General features: G+C 38.4%; 1 protein-coding gene and 1 long non-coding RNA gene across 10 annotated transcripts in view; one reads left to right on the top strand and one right to left on the bottom strand.

Moving 5' to 3' along the window:
* LOC117830081 overlaps positions 1-10,278 on the top strand; it is a 63,429-nt gene extending 53,151 nt beyond the window's left edge. The window contains exon 5 of the long non-coding RNA XR_004634724.1: positions 9,399-10,278. This is a non-coding gene — a long non-coding RNA (uncharacterized LOC117830081). The remainder of the gene's footprint in view (positions 1-9,398) is intronic.
* The window catches only part of ptprea (protein tyrosine phosphatase receptor type Ea), a 95,132-nt gene that overhangs the window by 8,181 nt on the left and 65,423 nt on the right, over positions 1-21,528 (bottom strand). For 2 of the 9 annotated variants that reach the window (XM_034708014.1, XM_034708015.1), the window contains 11 exons: positions 13,526-13,603; positions 12,861-12,957; positions 12,312-12,385; positions 9,421-9,557; positions 7,046-7,136; positions 4,255-4,331; positions 3,936-3,972; positions 3,314-3,411; positions 2,584-2,703; positions 447-613; positions 47-182 (listed from right to left, as the gene is read on the bottom strand). In XM_034708014.1, the coding sequence (XP_034563905.1) occupies positions 47-182; positions 447-613; positions 2,584-2,703; positions 3,314-3,411; positions 3,936-3,972; positions 4,255-4,331; positions 7,046-7,136; positions 9,421-9,557; positions 12,312-12,385; positions 12,861-12,957; positions 13,526-13,598 (1,107 nt within the window). In that variant the 5' untranslated portion in view covers positions 13,599-13,603. Of the gene's footprint in view, positions 1-46; positions 183-446; positions 614-2,583; positions 2,704-3,313; positions 3,412-3,935; positions 3,973-4,254; positions 4,332-7,045; positions 7,137-9,420; positions 9,558-11,371; positions 11,458-12,311; positions 12,386-12,521; positions 12,664-12,860; positions 12,958-13,525; positions 13,604-21,528 lie in introns of those variants that run through there. The other 7 variants (XM_034708016.1, XM_034708017.1, XM_034708018.1 and 4 more) reach the window with 7 other exon arrangements.

Here is a 21,528-nt window from a genome sequence, read left to right as displayed (position 1 = left end):
CACATTAGCTGTCAAGGTTCAGTGTTATATCCTGTTTCCGACTCACATCTGTCTGAACGAGCTGCGAGCGCTGCTCTCGTATCTTAGCGACGAACCCAAACACGTCAACTTTCTGCTCCGCGTGCATCATGTCGATCATGGCGTCTATCACGATGAAGGTTCCTGTCCTCCCAACACCAGCGCTGCAGGGACACAAAACAAACCACAACCCTCAGCTGACACTGACATGTTAATGGACAACAGCAGTGAAACAAAGGGACATCTGTGCCTGTAAACACATGTACTGCTCCAGTCACTCCAAATATTTCCAGCCATAGATGACAGCGTGTTTTCCAGCAGACACACAAAGGAGATACTCAGGCTGAAAAATATTTATCGTCATGGAGACTAATTGGAAAATAAAAGCACCAAGGGAACAACAACATAACAAACAAGCATTCTGGTACCTGCAGTGGACAACAATAGGCCCAGAGAACGGTGGGTTGACCGTCTTGACCTTTTTGAGGAACTTGAGCATGCCGATGGGAGAGAAAGGAACTCCAAAATCAGGCCAGCTGGTGAAATGAAGCTGAGTGACAAGCCGGGGAGTCTTAGCAACATCGCTTGCTTGCTGCTTAGAGACAAAAACAAAGGGAAAGAGCACAGACGACATTTTAACAACACCTTAAATTTCCCCAAAAGCGTAAAGACATGAATATCTGAGAACACGCAAAACTAGTCAAAGCTGAAGACTGAAGTGAATTGTTTCTCAATATATTTTTATTTTAAGACTTAAAAGGTTCCATCTGAAAATGAGCATATACCAATGCACAACAAATATACAATCCATCAGCATTAACTTAACAATGTAAATCAGCAAAAGCAGTGTAATTATAAGATTATTAAACTCACAAATGAAACTTGTTATAGATAATTGTGACTGACTTCTCATAGTCCCTCTGTAGTACCTGATTGGCCAACACTTTGGGAACAGTGGGCTCCAAACTTCAACTATTATGAAGAAATGTAATCTTAAAACCAACTTCCACAATTTTCAATTATTATGGCAATAATTAATGTTTCTTCAATAATATCTACAAACGCATAGGAGTAGACTTACACACATTTCAGGGCCGATGCAAATGCAAAACTATTGATGATTATGTTTTCCTTCATTTTGGGTCTTTAAATTGTTGAATAACGTCTCAACAAACATTATCTAAATGATGGAGTCGACCTCTTTTTTAACCCATCAATGTTTGGTCTACTCTGAACTGAAAAATGTTAAATTCTGAATATAAACTGAACACTATATAAAGGTTGAACGGAGAACACTTACAACAATAATACATTAGAAACAAGGTGATCACATCAGTTCTGTCCTTGCATCTTTGCACTGGTTGCCTGTTAACTTTAGGAACTTTATGTTTTATTCATTGTTTTTAATTAAATGGTCTGGCACCGTCTGATTTATCAGATCTTGTACAGCCCAACAGTACTTCCTGAGCACTTAGGTCATCAAACCAACTGCTCCTGGCAGTACCTCGGTTCCAGACTCTCTACTCGTGGGGACAGAGCCTTCTCAGTGGCGGCCCCAAAGCTGTGGAACAGCCTACCTTTCCAGGTTAGAGCTGCACAGTCTGATGAGCTCTTTAAAACACTACTGAAAACCCATCTTTTTTCCTTGGCGTTCAGTCCCAGTTAAGCAAGAATCCTTGGCTTTTTACTTTTTTTACTCTTTTTATTTCCTAAATTGAGCTCTCACTATTCTTTTATTGTTTTTGTTTATTGTTATATATGTGTATGATTATATTGTTTCTTAATCACTGTACAGCACTTTGGTCAACTGAGGTTGTTTTTAAATGTGCTTTATAAATAAAGCTTGACTTGACTTGACATTGCCTTTAAACACACTTAGCCTATTTAAATGACTAACCTGTTGATCGTTTGTTTAACAGCTGCTGCTTTTAGTGTAACTGTACCATCAATTTGCATATCGCCAGCTTTGCGGACTATACCCTTTTTACATGGGGCACATGATATGACTGCTGATCTAAACTGGTGTCCCATTTGCATTGATCCCTCAAAATTAAAGTTTGATAAAGTCAGCATCTGTTCTGTTTCCGGCTATTGTCTTTTTACCCCCCCAGATTTCAGATCAACCTATTTTATTTCACTTTATCTTGCGTTCTCCCTTTCCACTGATTGTGTTCTTTAACTGAGTGATATCGTCCACTATGTATGTTTGTGATGAATACAGTATTTTTCTTGCATTTGAAGGGCACAATCTTTAAAGATTCTAAATTGGACATACTCGACTTGTTTCTGCTCAACACAAGTGCATACAACTCTGACTTTTCTTAGGAACATTCTTCAAAATAGAAGAAGAAAGAGATACTGGTGAATGAGGCTCACTGCCTTGGAGTAACACTTCTTTTTCCAATGTAATTCAATGCTGCTACGTGTTTAGAGAATGTTCTCTTTGGCTTACTATGAAAAAGGAACTAAATCGCACAGGATACAAAAGGTCTCACAAACACCGACCACATTTCTGTTAATTCACAATCCCTATGACCTACAAAGGTTTAACTTCTTGAAACTCACATATTGTACACAGAACTTGCGTATGGTGTAATCCACGAGCACCGTGAAGTCCTCTACAGCCACCCTCACGTTCCCATACGTCCAACAGCCCTGATCCGGCCAGTACTGGTTACACTTGTCCTGAGGGAGACAACAGCCATTATTTAATGTATTAGACACTTAAAAAAAAAGGACTTTCTTTCAACAGACCAAAAAAATAAAGTGCAAAATCACACATGCTTCAATTTCACAGCCAGTGAGTCCATATTAGTGTAAGTGAGAGAGGTGAATCCACTCAATACAAGACTCTGAGTGTGATTATGACACTCCCTCAGAGGACCTAATTGCACATTATGTAGCCATTGATTTTAGCCCATCCACATGCTGATTTTAATCTTCACCAATTCTCCTCCTATTGATCTTTTGAGCCGTGTTCCCTTGTTCAGTCAATGAGCTCTGGTTCACATGCTTCACAATGAAGACAATTTAAGTATAGAAAAGAGATGTCAGAGGGGAGATTACAGGTGTGAAATGAATGGTTTAAATTAAAGCCCACGCTTTCACCTCTGACCATTACCAATGACGTCTATTTGAAGCAATTTTCTACTTAAATCTCTTTGTGTAATAGTCCATTAATCCTTACGCAGAGTACAAGACTTAACTGCAGAAGAAACACTGGCGTCTTTTTTCTTTTAAATATAACACACTTCTTCAAGACACATGTAAGAAAATGGCCAAAAGAATCACTCACTTCTTTCCTTTCTTTCAGATTTGTCAGCATGACAATAGTTGCTACTTTCTGCTCCCATATCATCCTCCAAAAATCTGCTACAGTGTCTTCCTTGGGACCTGTGGAATAAAACAGATCATTGGTTATTACAATTACAAATCAATTTTAAAGACATGAGGCTGATTATCAACCTAACTCAACTTTATTTATGTAGCACCTTTCATACCTAAAAACATGTAGCCCAAAGTGCTTCACAGAATAACAGAGAGACAGAAAACAACAGCACTGTTAAAATTATAAAAGGCATGATTGTAAATAAAATACTTAAAAATAAAATAAAAATCAATACAGTAAAATCAATAAAATAAGTTATAGTGGAAAGAAAAGTTCAAAATTAGGTAGCAATAACAAGATCAGATGAATACAAGAAATAAATAGATAAATAAATAATTAAATAAGATAAATACATGTTAAAGCAATGATTAAAATTATTATTATTATAATAATAATACAAATAATAATGCAGTCCAGGGCTAAAAATAAATTACTACAAATTAAAAGCTAGATTAAAAAGGTAAGTCTTAAGTTTACTTTTAAAAACACCCAGCAAAAATCAAGTTACTCTTAATTCAACTGTTCTTACCTTGTGCTCCAATGAATTTGTTCTTTTCCGTGAATCCCTGACAAAAAGGAGCATAAAGTCAATTAAGAATTGTACCATAAGGTCCCTAAATGTGCGATAAACAGAAGTGCATTGACATTTCCTGCATATCTGGTAACAGACTCTGCAGTGACATTGGTACCAACAACCAGTATTGCGTGAAACTATGTAAACAAATATGAGAAAACATACTGACATAAGAAAGTAGAAGATTGTAATTTTCATCGAGGCAGAGGTAGTGTTGCCATTTCACAAAAGAAAGAACCAAATAATGGAAAAACAGGAAAAAAGCACTACTCACATCAATATAAGAAGCATTCACATAGTCTGAACAGGGATTTCCATCCAGCTGAGTCAACACCACTCTGGAATGATCATCTGTTTGTGAAAATAACATTGAAAAGTTGAGAAGATTACAGTGGAAAAACACCACACACAGAGTCTGTACTCTGAAACAGTAGATGTGGAGGACTGGGAGTATTAAAGAAATAGTTCCCCTTTCTGAGAAATCTGTAAATCTTGCAGATTAAGACAAGAAGAACAATATTCTTCAAAAACCTATGCAGCAAATTGTCTTTTTAATAAGGTAGAAACATTGCACAAATTTATGCTCTTGAGAAGTTCTGTATACAATAAAATATCGAATAATACGAACAGTCTGTCGTTGCAGTCTGATTTCACACGAAGCAAGCAACACTTAGAACAGTAAAATAACATTTTCAACGTTTCGGTAAATTAATTTGCTTCCATTTGTTTGACAAAAATGATGATATCCCTGTAATGTCTGAATGGTAAATACGAAGCAACAGCAGCCAGTTAGCTTAGCATAAGGATTGGAAATAATGGGCCAAAAGAAAAAAATTAAGAACACAGAATCTGTCATAATGCTCAAACCTTAAATAGAACAAAAACTATGTCCCTCTTGTGTTTGATTGGTAAATATGAAGCTACATCCACCAGCTTAGCTTAGCCTACCAAGCAGACTGATTTTTTTCTGGGAGGAAAGCTAAAACCAGCAAAAATCCAGCAGCAGAAATGTCCCTGAGTTTCACTTGGTTGCCTGACCATAGACATAATCTGCAGTGGTGGACAGTAACGGAGTAAATTTACTGGAGTACTGTACTTAAGTACAGTTTTTGAGTATCTGTACTTAAACTTGAGTATTATTTTTTGGGGGAACTTATTACTTTTACTCCACTACATTCAGAAGGCAATTATTGTACTTTTTACTGCACTACATTTCTATCAATGCTCTAGTTACTCACTACTTTAGCTTTGAAGTCAGCTCATGAATTTCCTTCTCTTTTCTGAAATCTGATCCCAAAGACAGTAAAATGTGTTTGTGTAGTTCTGTTTGTCTCAGTGGTTTAGTCATACCTGTATATCGTGCGTCTCCACGGTTGAACATGGAGCAAACACAGAGCACATTTCACTCAGATCAGGCAGTTCATTTGGAGGTGGTAATGGTGGTTATAATTCTCCACCTGAGCACCCATGGCCATATCTTCAGCCCGTGTTAGAGGTTTTTGAAAGCGTGTTGAGCTATGCAACGTTTATTTCATTCCAGATGAACATTTCAAACTAAGTTGTCTGTGCTTGGAGTAACCGAGTTGCTGTTTTTATTCCATGGTATAGTTTTTAGAGATTTCAAGTAATGTTTTCTAAATAAACATGATGTAACTGTATTCTATGCATTCTTGACTGCATTTATGTATTGTGAAAATACAATGTTTTGAGATTTTTTAAGAAGTACTTAATACTTAAGTATTTTTAAAAGCAAGTACTTCAGTACTTAAACTCAAGTAATAATTTCACAGAGCAACTTTCACTTGTATTTGAGTAATATTTGACCTCTCTATACTTTGACATAAGTAATGAAGCTGTTTACTTTGTCTAACACTGATAATCTGGCACATATCATGTTTAAAACATCTCCGTGTGACTTCTTATGCAGACGATATGAGTAATATATAAAGTGTTTGGAAGCCATTTTAATTAAACGGTTAAAGCCTGCTCTCCCACACTCTCATAAAACATTTCCAGTCTCTCTTCAGCTGTCCTATCAAATCAGGCAAAAATGGCCCAGAAAATTACAACAAAGAAATATTTAAGATGTTAATTATTTTTAGAGATTACAGTGTTTTTTGTATACGTGATGGAAAAAAACAGAAAGCCTGTTTTGGTAACATGCCTACTGTCTTAAATAGTCGGCAGGTTTTCTTTTACATTTTGATTTAGACAACAAGACGGGTATTCCTCTGAAGTCTTAAATATGAAGCTAAAGTATCCACTAAGCTCATTTTGCCATTACGGTTACAGCAGTAGGGCAAAGCTAGCTTTTCCAAAAGTTAACAAAATCATCAGTACTAACTTCCTCGTATCACTGTTAGCTGCCTGGGAACTGCTGTCTGGTGCAATGCTTCCTCAAAATATCTATTTTTCCTGTTTTTCAGCACATATGAAGTAAATGAGATAAAAGGTTCTATTTTTGTGATCTTTAGAGGTTCTGGCAGGGATTTAGGTTTATTTTTAACAGAGCCAAGAAACAAAAGAAACCACAGAGCCTGTCTTCGTACTGTAAAGTATGAAAGGACATCAAAGGAACAGACTGACCTTTTAAGAATGTACTATATAAGAACATTATGTCTAACTTAGCTTAGCAAAGTCTGGAAGCAATAGGGGGAGTTGGCATTTTCAAAGCTGCAGCCAAACATTTGTTAATCCGATGTGAGAGTGTTATCGATCTTTCATCTAAACCTCAGCGATGAAGATAGCAAAAGTGTCAAACTACTCCTTTGAGAATCACAGTTAATTGGTTTTAAAATAATAATAATAGTGATACAGATGAGACATAAATGTGTGACAGGAACTTCCACCATAAAAAGTAAGACAGGTAAGGAAACTGTGTGTATGTGATTCACTGTGAATAAATGCATGAGCCGTGGGGGAGGATCTACTGTATCTGAATTGTAAAAAAAAAAAAAGAAAAGAAAAAAAAGATCAAGACACGTGAACACACAGGCAGGAAACTGCGAGCTCTGGGTGTGAGTCAAAAGAAAAACTAGTTCCTACAGAACAGAAAGTACACTCACATGGGAGGATGTTGGGGTATCTGTTCTTCTCCTTGTTGTCGTCCTTGTTGGCCTCCTCGTACGTCCCATGGGCATTGCCCCCAGGCAACGACTGCAAAGCACAATTAAAGTTTAATTCTATAGCTCCCATACTGAAAATCAGCGTGACTTTTAAAAACTCATGTGCATTGTGTTGCTTTACGTATGTCTTTGTTCAGCTTTAATGTAGGCACTTCCTCTGCTACCTATACAGTGAACAGCCCTCTATTAAAAGCAGGGAACCATAACTTCCTCTCTCTCTGGGATGACGAACCTTCTCAATAAATTCATACCTGTATGCGTTACATGAAGTCTGAGTCATTACTTTATCTTGACTCAGATCCTCAAACGCAGTCACAAATAGGAAGAGGGGTATTTTTTATGCATATGATATGTGTCATGGGCAATGTGACACAGACTCTATATTTCCAGTAGTTTTCCTGAATTGAAATAGACACACAATGATATTCTGTCTTTCCATGAAGTTGTTGTGGGAAAATCCTTTAAATCAAATTTTAGATATTTTACAAGGAGTTTTGTTGCCAATGTCAAAAGCACAGCACACGTCAACTGTTTGGGCTCAAGATATCTAAAATGTATCAGAAACACAATGACTACTTTTATCGTATACAATCCCAATGGATATACCTATTTTACAGTTTCTTACTTACATGAACAAAACCAGCTTTAAAAATATGACCATTGCTGGCCTTGTATTTCTAATGAGTTTAAATTAACACAACCTAAAACAACCTTTATCAAAACAAACAAAAAGCTAAACAGAACGCAATCATTCAAGTTTGAACAATCCTATAAACAGTGTGTATGAATGAGCCTCAATTGGAGATTTTTCAAAGCATTTTCATCATGTCAGGTACACTGTAAGACATTTCAAGCTGGTTTAACTTGAAAATGTAAGTTCATTCAACTTCAAAATGAGCCTTGTCTTAAATCCAAAATTAAAGTTCACAAAGTTGATTTAACTATAATGTACTAGTTGTCACAATATGGCAGTTTAAGTTATGTATGTTAATTAACTTTTGATATTTCATTAATTCAACTTTACACTGCAAGTTAAAACAATGAATTATATAGTTTTATTGTAGTTATAAAACTTGTCTTACCTACTTGAACAAACACACATTTCTCTGTTGTTTCAATGCAAATTTCAAGTTTTTATTAAGTTAAAATAACTTCATCAATTTGTTTTTAATTGTCTTTATAAGCTAGGAGAATTTCTGTTTCTAATTTTTTTTTAACTTAGCTGCATCAGTTATTTTGACAAATGATTGTAAGTATGTATACCAGTAGGCTATGTTAAAATCCACATACCACCAAGCATTATTGACCATGCAAACTAGCTAGTATCAGGTAAAACAGAGATAGCTTCAAAGAAAATAATATTGTGCACCCTTTTAGGTTTTTTTTTCTTCATATGATACTATAATGTTAAAGAAACCAAACCAAAAAGGTCCTGGGCAGGATGGTGGATGAAGAAGAATTGGCTTAACTTAAAAGCCTCCAACCTTTCCATTCACTAAACTATCAACAGCACTACATGCATACTCCTACAACCAAAGGAAACATGTAAAAGAACATAATAGAGATAAAATAAATTAACCTTAATAAATAGATATAAACATATATCAAAATCCCCTATTCTCGCTTCTTTTGTTCTTTTATTTTTTAAATTTAGAACTTGAAAAAGCTAGTTCATTGAACATGACAAAATATCTAAATCGTCCAAACAATTAATTCTTGCAATTTTTACATTCCAAAACTCATATAGCCTAGTTCAAAGTCTAAAACTTCCTCAGGCTCTTTGAGTTAAAGAAAAAATGTTAATGGATATAACTAATTGGGGCTATAATGTTTTACAGTGTACCCCCTTTTGAAACCTTAGTATTGGCCTTTATCAAGTTTCCCTCTAAAGCTAGTGTGATAAAATTCATACCAGTACAAATTATTTGTTGAAAAACCCCTGTGCGTTATTTCTAGCTTTCACCAATATTACACTCTGCCAGCACAAAGTGTTGATGAATGTTATTGCCTCATGGAAATTCAGCTGAAACCAAATAATTTGGGAGCTAATTGGTTAGAATGCATACTAGCAAATACCACAATTGTAACAACATCAATATTAATACTCTAAACACAATGACTTAAGTCTTCTAACACTTTTATCCATGTAAACACCACTACCTGCTGATACCACATTTTAGGCATTATTAGAGGCTGTTATCAATACTTTTATTGGTGTCGACATTGCACCAACTCTAACCAAAGTGACTTTAACCAGTTGCCCATTGACACCACCTCTTACTCTAACCTCTAGGTGCAGAGGTGCGTATGCTTACATTGTACTCCTCCCTGAAGAGCTTGCCATCGTCAGCAGAGCGGAGCCGGTACTCCTCCTCTAGGTGGTCAACTGAGATGGGTAAGTAGGTCTTGGAGGCCGACGGGGATCTTGGGAGTAGGACCACCGTCTGTTGCTCTGTGAGGAGAAAGGTAAGTGAGTTTATTATCCCTGGTGGATTGATTGGGTTGAATGTTATGGAGGGGGATTTTTAGTGGGTTAATGAAAATACTGATTAAACCTTTAATTGATTCAGTTATTGAATGACTTACGATGAGAAATTACTTCGAAACAGGATTGGGTTTAATTAAATCAGGATTTCTCAATGTGATTTCTCAAGAGCATCTTGACAACAACCCCTGTCCTGTCCTATTCCAAATGTGTCTTCTTGGTCTACTGAGTTTTAAACATGATTAATTATATGTGAAAGTGGGCTTTATGTTTCAGTATGTTGGGCCGATATTGCATTATAACTGACTCTGAGGAGCAGACACTCTATTTGTCAACCATTTACTCTAGGCTATATGGATTTATTTATTTACCTTTGGATGTCTATTCAAAACATAAATCCATTATTTAAAACTTTCTACAACCACTTTACTTTGCTATCATTTTGAACTAACACTTTTAACCTTTAACCGTTACTTTATCCAACTTTTCAAACACTTTTAGAAAACTCTACGCGATCAACTTCAACCATTTAGTCATTACTTCATGCTAACTACCAGTATTCCAACTTAACTCTAGGCTACTTGAGCTAAACTTACAAACTGTTAACTTTATACTTATTAATTATCAACACTTAGATGATACATTAGCTTAATAACAAACCTTTTATCTGTGTACCTCTTCAAACTTTACTTTTAGCTGTTGTTTTCTACATTTATCCATTACTTTAAGCTCGGTCTACTCAAACTATTTCCTTTTAAATTACCAATTTTAGCTGTTGAGCCATTATTTCAAGCTTACTATTAATTACCCCTATATTCTTGCTAACTGGCTATTTTAATTTCAGGCTTTCATTTTATGCATTGATGCAACTGAACTCAACTCAAACTTTATTTATAGAGCACGTTCAAAACAACTGGGGTTGACCAAAGTGCTGCACAGATCAAAAGCAGCACAAATTCATATTTTACTTTGAGCCAACTATTTAAGCTATTTACTCTTGATAGCTTTTAAGCTAGTTCAGAGTCTTTCCATTACTAAATGTTAATATTCATACTTTAGTTTCAACCATTTATGCATTACTTTTAGCAAACTTTTTCACAATTGATCAAACTCTGATTGCTAGCCAACTGTTTTTTCAAGGTTCAAGGTTGATTTTATTGTCACCAGTCACATTTAAAAACAGGAAGGAACGAAACACATTACTCAGCATACAGAATAGATAACAAGCTAAAAGTAGACTACAAATAAAGAAATAAATACATAACCTCAAGACTTCAGGAAGTAAATATAAAAACGCAGTATGGCTACAATTTGCACTGATATCTTACAAGTTATTGAAATCTGGCCATATATTTCAAAACAAATGCATTTTAAAGTACATCAAACGTTCAAATTTAGTTTCCATTTGCTCTTGTGGATCTTGTTGAAAAATACTGAGAAAGACAAATTAGATACGAACTCACTACTGTGCCTTTAAGTGCATCTTTTAAAAGACCAAAATGAATCACAAACTGATTTCAAATCTTATATCATGTTTGTGTGTGCTTGCGAACACCTTCATAATACTAAAAATAGAAGTTTGAGTATGAAATCACCAAACAACAACAGGTGTTAATGAACCAAGGGACCCTCTTCCAGCACCCTGTTGGCAAGTTTATGAGTAGAAACCTCTCCGATGCACCCGGCTAGACATTCGGTTAGAGTCAAAATGGAAGTTGGAAAAGTACTCGGAGGATGTTAGTAACACGACGCCCCTGATACCGCCACCCTGTATACCTAACCTGGTGGTATGGTGGTGTATAACGACTCAGTACTGTATCCACACTCTAAAACACAACACATATCAAACATATCACACATTAACAGGCTCATAAAGGTGAAACAAAGCTGTCATAAAAGGGAAAAAAAACATTTTGACACTTGTGATAAGGGAGGAGTTACTGTGCTCAAACATAACACTTCTTTCACTTTTGTCAATCAAAAAAAAAGTGTTAGAGGATGTATCTTTAACCCTTCTTTATCCATAACAACCAGTTTTTTAAAATCTTGATTATACACTGTAATGCTTCCCAAGTGCAGCAGACTATAAGAGTGAAAGTGACATACTGTTTAATGACCAGGTGGACACTGTGTATTGTTAACCATTACACCCTGACATTCACTCCATGGTTTTTACGGTTATGTAAGGTTATGCTGTGTGTTTTCTTGCCATATATCCAAGTTACATTCCAATCTCCAAGAATACAACCTGCCATTGTTATGTCAGATAAGAAAATGCTTCCTAAAGAACACTTACAGTCCACAAGACGCATTGCTTCCTGTAAACTCTGATGCTTCTGTCAGCGTACTGAACACACATCAAAATGTAGGTGTAACTACCGCAGCTAAAAGGGCTGTGACATCTCCTCTCTCTGCAGTTTAAGGTATATACAACATTTGCATGCGGTGGGACAAGGCTATTAATTGTGGTGACTGCATGAGTTACATTTTGTCTTGACATTAACCACAGGAAGTCTATCAACCATGCAGATGTGGACAACCTACACAGTTCACAGAAATGGTTCCTTTTATAGTCTAGTCTACTAACTACTTTCTTTTTCATGTTTCAGAAAGTCTTCTGTACATCTTTACACTGTTTATTTTCAGTACCAGCTTGTTGCTTGCATAGTTTACAAACTACCTTGCTGTTTCTCCTAATGTCAAATTAAAAAACAACATTACCTTGTTCCTCCAGGATGCCATTTGGTACCTTCTTGTCGACAGTTGTGACGACTGCTTTCCTCTGGTTTTTTAACCTGGCAGCAGAAAACACAATAAAGTCAGTCAGCAAAACATATCATGATGACAAAATTTGATTTCATGTAAATATCAGAGCTAAACAACACAGAGAATCTCCCAAATTAGCCATAAATAAAAGACTACATTTCCTACCATCTAAAACTTGAGAAGCTATTCTTTCTCATTAGCTGATGTCTTGCAATAACAGAGTCCTAGTCCGAATGTGGTACAGAATTTCTCCTCCGCTGTCCTCTGTAGGTCCACTGTTAGAGCCTGTCTTCTTCTCACTAAGCATGAGAGGGAGTCAGCTCGCAGCACTTCCTGACTTGAACTCCGCCTCAGTGACTAAAGGAGGAAGTGTTTGTCACCCTGAGCTCTGCCCCCAGGCCTGGCCCGCAGCCAGTCAGCGAGGCCCGGGGAGGAGGGGAGGGTGAGGAGGTGAGGTGAATGCAGGGTGGGAGATTTTTTTATATATATATATTTTTTTTTTACCTGAGGAAGTACCAGGCTAGCAGTGCGATGATGAGCAGCAGTAGGGACAGGACCAGCACGGTGGGGAGGATGTGTTGGCTGGGGGATGTAACGTCTTCTGAGGAAGAAGGAGAGGCAAGAGCCGGGGGTCAGGGAGCACCGGCAACAAAGAAGCAGGAAGAAGGGGGCAAGGCCGGCGATATATGTTTGTGTATGGCTTCATACATTCACGTGATTATCACAAAATCAATACTACATGCACAGCAATGCACCACACGTGTTCTCCTTAAGTCACAGGCCTGATTTAATAACTGACTTCAGCAGTATTTTGTCGACAGAGATAAGTATCAGATCACAGAAAATGAGCGGCTGTGAGAGTGCAGACTCAGCCAAGAGTCACAGCCACACAGCCGGCTATTAGCTGTGTTTATAAGGACGCACAATAAGCCGTAAATTACTGTCCAGGGCTGCTGAGGTTCATTGTGATATGGTAATAACAAGGCTGCAGAAGAGGGCTATTATCACACAGATGCATGCACTGAGGTAGAAGATACATAATCATCATTTCTCAGGGAGAGGTGGTGACAGCAGAGGGTTGCAATGCAAAATTTGGTTGCTATCTCACATGCTTCAGTGTCGCTCAATTCTCACATGTTGAGGTGCATTGCTCATGTTGTTGCCCTTACCTTTTGTTTGGTTGCCATTGCCGGTGGAATTGGATGTTGTTGTGGTTGCCACCAAAAACAGAAGTGGGACCATTGTGACTGCGAGAAAACAAAATGACAACGGATATTAAATTTAGCGGCGGACATGTTTGCAAAGTGAAGATTCATGAGAACACGCTTCGCTGGATAATATCACCATTTAGGGAGCACAAAAGCTATTGACAGATCTGAAGCATATTTCTTTATTGGGTGACTGTTACTTTCAGGAATGTGCACATCGGCGCAAAGTTCACTGAGACACAATGGAACAACACACTCATATCCTGGTCATTCATTAGCCCTGTCATAAATAAATAAAATGTGTAATGCCTAACATGACCACAAGGAGGCAGAATAATCCAGTATTAGGGAAACAGGACTGGTTGATATATCATGCTGCCTCACAAACCCATTGAGAAAAAAATTCAAGGATAACATCCAGCCCAGGGGAGACCAAACGAACCAATATCATTATATATTTATATATATCCAACAACTTTTAAAAATTTTACTCTTCAATTTTAAGTAAAGGAATGAAGTTGTCACATTTGTGGTAATGTGGTTTGTACAAAAAAGGAGTGATGATGTTTCTTTTCTATTTTTTTCCTTATTATTTAGATTTTTCAAAAATGCAAGTACACAGAGACAAAAGACACAACAATAACAGACATAGGAAAGAAAAGATACAATATAATAAAGGACACCACAACACTGGACATGACACTTAGGGGGGGTACATGATAATTCATAACCAATTCATGATGGGTGAGTTACGGTACACAACAAAACATCTAGGAGGCTGAATAGTTGATATAACAGCAGCAGGTAGACGACAATGAACTTGACCATGATCACAAATAAATACAGTACAACGCTCCTAACCCAGACCTCTCCTGACAATGTCCCAGAGCCCACTCAGACCTCGGTCAGAGTCTTTTAAGAGACCAGCAGCTCTCTCCATATTTAGCAGGTCAAGGTAATCCTCCATCCAAGAGTCCTTCATGAAGCATGCTGGCTTTCGCTCCTTCCAGTTAAGAAGAATCAACCGTTTAACTGAAAGGCACCCGAGGGCCCACATGCGTGTGACAGCAGGGCTAGTTTTAGTCTGGGGCTTTTAGCCCAAAACGCAAACAGAAGGGGAGAAGGGAAGAACAGTGTGCAAAATTCCTGTCATGACGGCATGCACTTCTGACCACAAAGACTTAACAGCAGGACACTCCAATAGCAAATGTAGTAATGAGCCACGACGGTCACAGTTAAACCAACATAAGAAAGAGGCATTTTCAGACATCTTCAAGAGTCTTACCGGTGTAACATAGGCTCTACATAAAATCTTCTATTTTTACCTACACATTGAGAGAATGTACTTTTTATGACCTCACTTTTCAAGATTAAACGAATATCCACATTTTTTGTATTAACAGAAACCTACATATGTGAGTTAAGGACATCGAAAACATGTGTCCACAGGTTACACATTTGCGACCCTACTCAATGCATTGCATCTTATGACTCTAACAAGGCATACATTCATGCTCAAGTCAGTGTAACGTCAGATTGTGCAGAGACTCGAGGAAACGCCACTCTGAGCTGATAACAGCTGTCTTCCTTCAGCTGTTTCCGTGGCAATGCCATGCTGATAAGTGTGATTTCCAGGACATAGCATGCATGTGCGTGTGTGTATGCCTGGGTCTTAGTGCACTATATATTAGAAATCACATCACACAAAGCCTTGCATGTAACATGCATGACATCAAATTAGGAATGAGGGGGTTAAGCAAAGCTAAAGTGGAAGCATCAGATCATAGGGAGCAGGTAGCAAGGGGCTTAACACCTACACCCTCATGCTCTGCTCTTTGCCATCACATACACACACACACACACACACACACACACACACACACACACACACACACACACACACACACACACATACGTTGCATGCAAGCAACAGAAGCATCATGAGGTTTGTCCAGGAGTCTCAGCTGAATGACTCGGATCATTCCCTCATTTTCTCCAGGCTGAAGAAAGCGAAGGAGTGAATAGGAGCATCCCTGATCGATTCCTCTGTTTGAGCATTCAGAGAGGGGGGTTCACATCATATTGATTTATGCACCTCTTTTTCTTTTGAAAGCAATTCGTGAGATTTGAAAACCAATAAGCCTTGAGTTTGGAAGGTGTTTCTTTTCTTTTTTCTTTGTGCACAAAAGCATTCAGAAAGTTTAATTTCGAGCAAAGAACGAGCACAGAGCTGCTTTCACATCCATAATAAAGAACAGTAGGGTGTGCTTCGTCTCCTCAAGTCTGCAGGTGTGTGTGTGTGTGTGTGTGTGGGTGTGTTTGTGTGTATGTGTGGTGCAGCTGCGGTGAAAATAAAAGCCCAGGCCAAGTGCATAGTCAATGAAGACACTGTGTGTTGAAGCCTCCACGCTGTGCCGCAGTGTCCTGTAATGTGTCCAGGCAGGACACCGGAGGAATGTGGAGGCAGCGGAGCAGAGACACTGACTGCAGCAGGGAGAGAGGGAGCAGAAGGTCCAGGTCAATAATATTTCCTGGAGCGATTAATAAACCCTGACATGTCCACCCAACCCCCCCCTCCTCCATGGGGGAAGACTGATGAGAGAATTCTAATGAGGGAGGAGAGGAATATGCTACCTCCCCTCTTCTCCAGCTCTCATCCCTCTTTATCCCTCGTCTTTAAGGCTCTCTATGCAAATGTCACAAGCTTGGATGAGGGGGAGGATATTGAGCTGAGTTAGTGCAGTGTGTGAATCCTTTGGGTCCTTAAGGTTTTGTGATGTGGAAAGTAGAGTTGTTCTGATACAGATACTTGTATCGGAAATGTCTCTGGTACTGCATAAAATGCTCTTATGGGAAAAGGCGAGTAAGCTAGTCAATACACTGATCCGATACCGTAATTTATTATCCTCCCAGAACAGTAACATTTCTTCCTCTCCAAAGCAGAAGCCTACAAAGCAATAATATACATTATGGCTGCCACTAGTAATGAATGGTTTAAAGATTTTTTGGTAAATTCTTATGTTACGACAGCAAACAAAAGCAGTGCAAGAGTCGGGGCACCGGTTTGGCCTGGTGGTTGAAGTTGCATGCCCAATGTGCAGAGGCTGTAGTCCTGAATGTGGCAGCTAGGATTTGATTCCAGCCTGCGGCCCCCTTCCTACATGTCAATCCCCACTCTCTCTCACTCTTCGGTTTCCTGCTCTATCCACTCTCCTATCCTCTCTGAAGAAGGGCATACAAACACTCCAAAAAACAATTGGAAAAAAGAGAGAGCTAATCAAGGAAGCAAAATGTTAGCAATTATGGTTTCCTATCACAAATGTGGGCAATTACAAAAATCTTGGGCTGTGAAGTGCCCTGCACCCCCCACCGTTCTGCTTTTGAATGATTTTTCTGTGCTTAAAATATCTAGACCTCGAAAATGTACATTACTCGCTTGCCTAACACAAGCAAAAAAAAAATGCTGGCCCTACGGTGGAAATCACCACATTCTCTGTCAAGATCTCAGTGGCTTAATACGTATTTTGATATAGCTGTTATGGAGCCTTTCAGTGGCCAAGATGCACGGGGCCACAGGAAGCACTATCTCATCCTGGTTAAAATCCATAACTAAGATCAAAGAATATGTCTAACTTTATGATATAACTGAGCATTATCACGGTACCACTTGACCATTTCCTTTTGTTGTTGTCTTTATTTTCATTTACATTCATATTATAAATTATGTCATTGTCACCATTCACTTCCTTTATCATTTTGAATACAATATTCCCTGTTGTTATCATACAGAGATCTATTCTGAGGTGAGGTGGGTTGGAGTGGGTGTCGCCATACCTTGTTTTATTTTTTCTTTGTTTTACTTTATGATATGCCTTGTCTTATCCCATACAGTTGATATTTCATTGTGCTGCATATCTTTAAAAGACGTAAAATTTGATCGCAAGAAGACCCCAAACATTTTTAAAATACAGTAAGTTGTAATTAAGTGACTAGTTAGGACAATTACAGCTGGCAAAACGCATTCATCTTTGAATCAGGATTTTCTCAGTAGCTTTCTTAGATACAGAAAGTCGGGAAGGGTTGATGGCTGAGCTACTGCTAACACTGGCTAACCTTGTTTTAAGGTGCCTAGCTTGTTTTTAGGTGAAGATTTCTTCAATGTAAAGAACAACCTTTAAAAAAATTCTCGTTGTTGTAACTCATATAATGTTATCAGATTCAAAAAGATTAAATGATTGTAAATATATTTTAGCTGACACTAGCAAGTAATTTTTAAGATCCATCAGAATTAGCTTCTTTCGGAAAAGAAACCGTGAGGTGCTACCAAGAAGTAATTATTAGCCGAAGCTAACAAAATGGCAGCAGTGTGCATACTTGTAATGCATAAACAAATGAACAAACAAGACTGTCTTTTTGTGTTATAAAAGATTAAAGTTTCTTAAACTACACATTGAAGCAGTGTTATGTCAATGTTTGGGATTTTAGGTCAAGGTTGGCTGCTAAATGAGCTGCAGCTAGCATTAGCTAATCGTGTTTCCGGATGTCTTGTTGGATTCCTCCAGTGTATTGACCCCAAGCGGCAATACAGGTCTAAAAATATCAGTCCAATGCGGAAGTGCTAAAAACTCCAGTTCATCGAGAGTCCGCTTGAGGCTGGCTCTGGAAGTACCGGAAACCACATCCACACCAATTCAAAAAAGCCGATCTTTACAGCAGAAATAAACATGTTTACAGCCTGGTACAAAAGACGAGTGTAGTCTGGATAGCTCATTTCTGGATCAGCACACCCTGTACAGGAGGTACATTTTTCCATAACACGGCAATTTCGAAGATATTAAGATTACGAGTCTTCCAATGAGAGGCACAGCTGACTTGATTGACAGGCAGGAACACTGTAGCTGTTGGCTAGGAGGCCCAAAGCATGCCTCTTTATGTCAACAATCTTTCGACAGCAGCAATATGGCCGCCGCCGATGATTGGCCTCAAAACAGCGCTTCAGAAAGAGATGGGTGACGTCACGGATCCTACATCCATATTTTATACAGTCTATGATTGAGCCCCAAAAAAAGTTCACCGATGATGTAAACAACTTTAAAAAGTATACATGTATTTTAGATTCCACTGGTACTAAGGGGGCACCTCATATCAGGAGAGTGCTCACTTCTAGGTGTTGGCACTGTGAAGTTTAAATTGCATCAGAACATTTCTTGTGGAAAATCCCTCTTTGTGCAGTTTGCAACACTGAGCTGTATGTACAGTGTGTCTGTTTGTGTGGCTCAACAGGAACTCTTTGCACAGTTCCCACAGCTAACCCTCAGGCTGTGTCTTGTGGTAAATTGTGCTGCAGCATTTTGTAAGAATCCCCTTGTTCCTGGCTCCCATTTCCCCCTCCATCACCTCTGGGGATGTCACACTGTCACGTTTTAGCCTCCAACCTCTCTTGCATGGTTCAACTACTCCTTAGGGACCTTAGGCTGCTTTTCCCATCTTGTCATTGAGTTGGTCGCCTGCCTGACCTCTTCAGCATCTCAGAGAAGATAGACAACTTCCTTTCCTCTGTCTTCATGGGGCAGTATCCCTTACAGAACTATAAATAACCCTACTTCCTTTTCCTTAGGGTATCTAATCACTTTCCCCCTGTTTTTAATCCACTCTCAGCATAAAACAGCTGATAACACCAATCTTAAATTAGACTGCCAGCATTAGTCATCATTTAGCACCGGTCAGATTCTGGGCAAACGCCTATCACATTATGTGTGTGCCCTCATCTGTATATTGTCCTTTCTCCATTTAGCACTCCGAGACTACTCACCAACCACCCGCCATGATGAAAATAGGTCATGGGAGATGTCAGCTTCTGAGAAGTTCTAAGGCGTCCTTATTTTGTGATAGGAGACATTTGCTAGAAGCCTTGGGGGAATGGCATTGTTCGGACCAGCTAGACAGAAAGTTATTTAAGTGGTGTGTGTGTGTCCTGAGTTACCCAGGCATACAATTTGCCCTGTATCACAGTTGGTCAGGGTGGTCTTGGGCTGCTGAATGAGAGGCTTCAGCTGTGTTGACAAGACCTGAGCTCTAACACTGCTTTAATAAGAGTAAGGCAGAATACACTGTTTCACACTGAGTTAGCCAAATCACATCGCTATCCTTTATCTTGTTTGAGCCGCAATACAGAAATGTAGCAAAATGCAGAGTATATTATGTGCTTTTTTTCCTACAAAAGTTTTGACCTTTGAACAAACAGTGTACTTTTTCCAGATAGTAAATCTCTATTAAATAGATAAAAAAAATTGGAAGGTTACAGGAAATGGGGGGGATGTGGCTGGACTTCAACTTGGCAGTGGTTCCCAAACTTCTTCACTGCGGAGCCGCACTAAAAACTATTTTAAAGGGGGAAAGCATGTTAGTATTTTACTATGTATATACCTTGACTCAATTATCACGTCAATCTTTGTTCACAGCCAATCTTTATCAGTATTTGGGACAACAAGTAACAAGAACCTGCTCCTGAAGAATGCCAAATAATCTCTGAATCTCAAATCACACAGTTTCTTTTTACTCTATAAACTTACTTGTAAACAGAAACTGAAGCACTAGTATACAGACGTCACCACAGACTGTATCATATGTCAGGAATAGAGTCCCATCCATAGACTGTATAAATAATGGACGTAGTATCCGTGAAGTCACCCATCTGTTTCTGAAGCGTTGTTTTGAAGCAAATCGTTGGTTCCAGTCCCTTAGAGCGCTAAGGGACTCATGATGAGTGTAAACAGCCAAACAGCTGCTGTCAGTCTGCATTTTGATATAGTACACAGTAGTATATATGTCTAGTATATAGGGATGCACTGATGTTTTGCTAGTTTGTTCTCAGCCGGACCTCGCCCTTCTCACTCTCTTTTGTTAGGGTTGAATGTGTCCCTCTGACAACACCTTTGGCCCCAGCCTGCCCCCCCCTGTAAAATTGGTCTAGAACCACCACTGCATAACTGCTGTCGAGCTAGTGTGACGTAAAGAGGCGGGCTTTGAGCCTCCTCACCAACAGCTACAGTGTTCCCACCTGTCAATCATGTCAGCTGTGCCTCTCGTAATGGAAATCTCCTAATCCTAATATCTTTGAAATTGCCGCGTTATTAAAAAGAGAGAAATTAGCTATCCAGACTACACTAATTTTTTATACCAGGCTGTAAACATGTTTATTTCTGCTGTAAAGATCGGCTTTTTTTAATTGATGTGTATGTGGTTTCCGGTACTTCCGGAGTCAGCCTCAAGCAGACACTCGATGAACTGCAGTTTTTGACACTTCCACTTTGGCTTCAATTCTTACGACCGGAGGTTGCTGCTTGGTCCTATCATGTAGATTTTAATGCTATAAAATTTCAGATTAATGTGTCCTGGTTATCACTAAAAATATATGAAGCAATACATATAAAGCTTGAGTGTTAAGATGAATTAATGTCTTTAAGTCTTAACCCTTGGGAAGAAGTTCTGAGATGAATCGAATAATTTAAGGGTTTATTTCGGTTAAGACAAGACCAGTTGTGATTCTGTGTCCGGTGGGACAGTAAGATTCCGCAAGTTACAGACTTCAGAGCAGTGAAGGGGGCTGATTAATTATAATAATCCCTCCTAATTTAAATAATTAATAAGACCCAACACTATTTACTATGTATGTTAAGTTACATAAGTACACAGAGAGAGAGAGTAGATCAAACATAACTGGCCGCATATAAAATGTAAATGTTTGAAGTGTTTGCTGTGTGTTTTTGTTGATTGTTACTGTTCTGGTTTTTGTTTTTAACTCTGTAAAGCACTTTGAATTGCTCTTTGAATAAATGGTGCTTTATAAATAAACTTGCATTGCCTTGCCTTATGCACAATCTGGTATATCAGAGTTTTAAAAATCTTTTTAAAATAGTTATATTGGTATCAGCTCTAAGAAATGTAAGTATTTAAACTTCAGT

This window comes from Notolabrus celidotus, chromosome 18 (genome assembly GCF_009762535.1).
Source record: "Notolabrus celidotus isolate fNotCel1 chromosome 18, fNotCel1.pri, whole genome shotgun sequence".
In the NCBI taxonomy this organism is placed as follows: domain Eukaryota; kingdom Metazoa; phylum Chordata; class Actinopteri; order Labriformes; family Labridae; genus Notolabrus; species Notolabrus celidotus.
The sequence above is the reverse complement of the archived record's forward strand: the minus strand, read 5'-3'. Positions and strand labels throughout refer to the sequence as shown.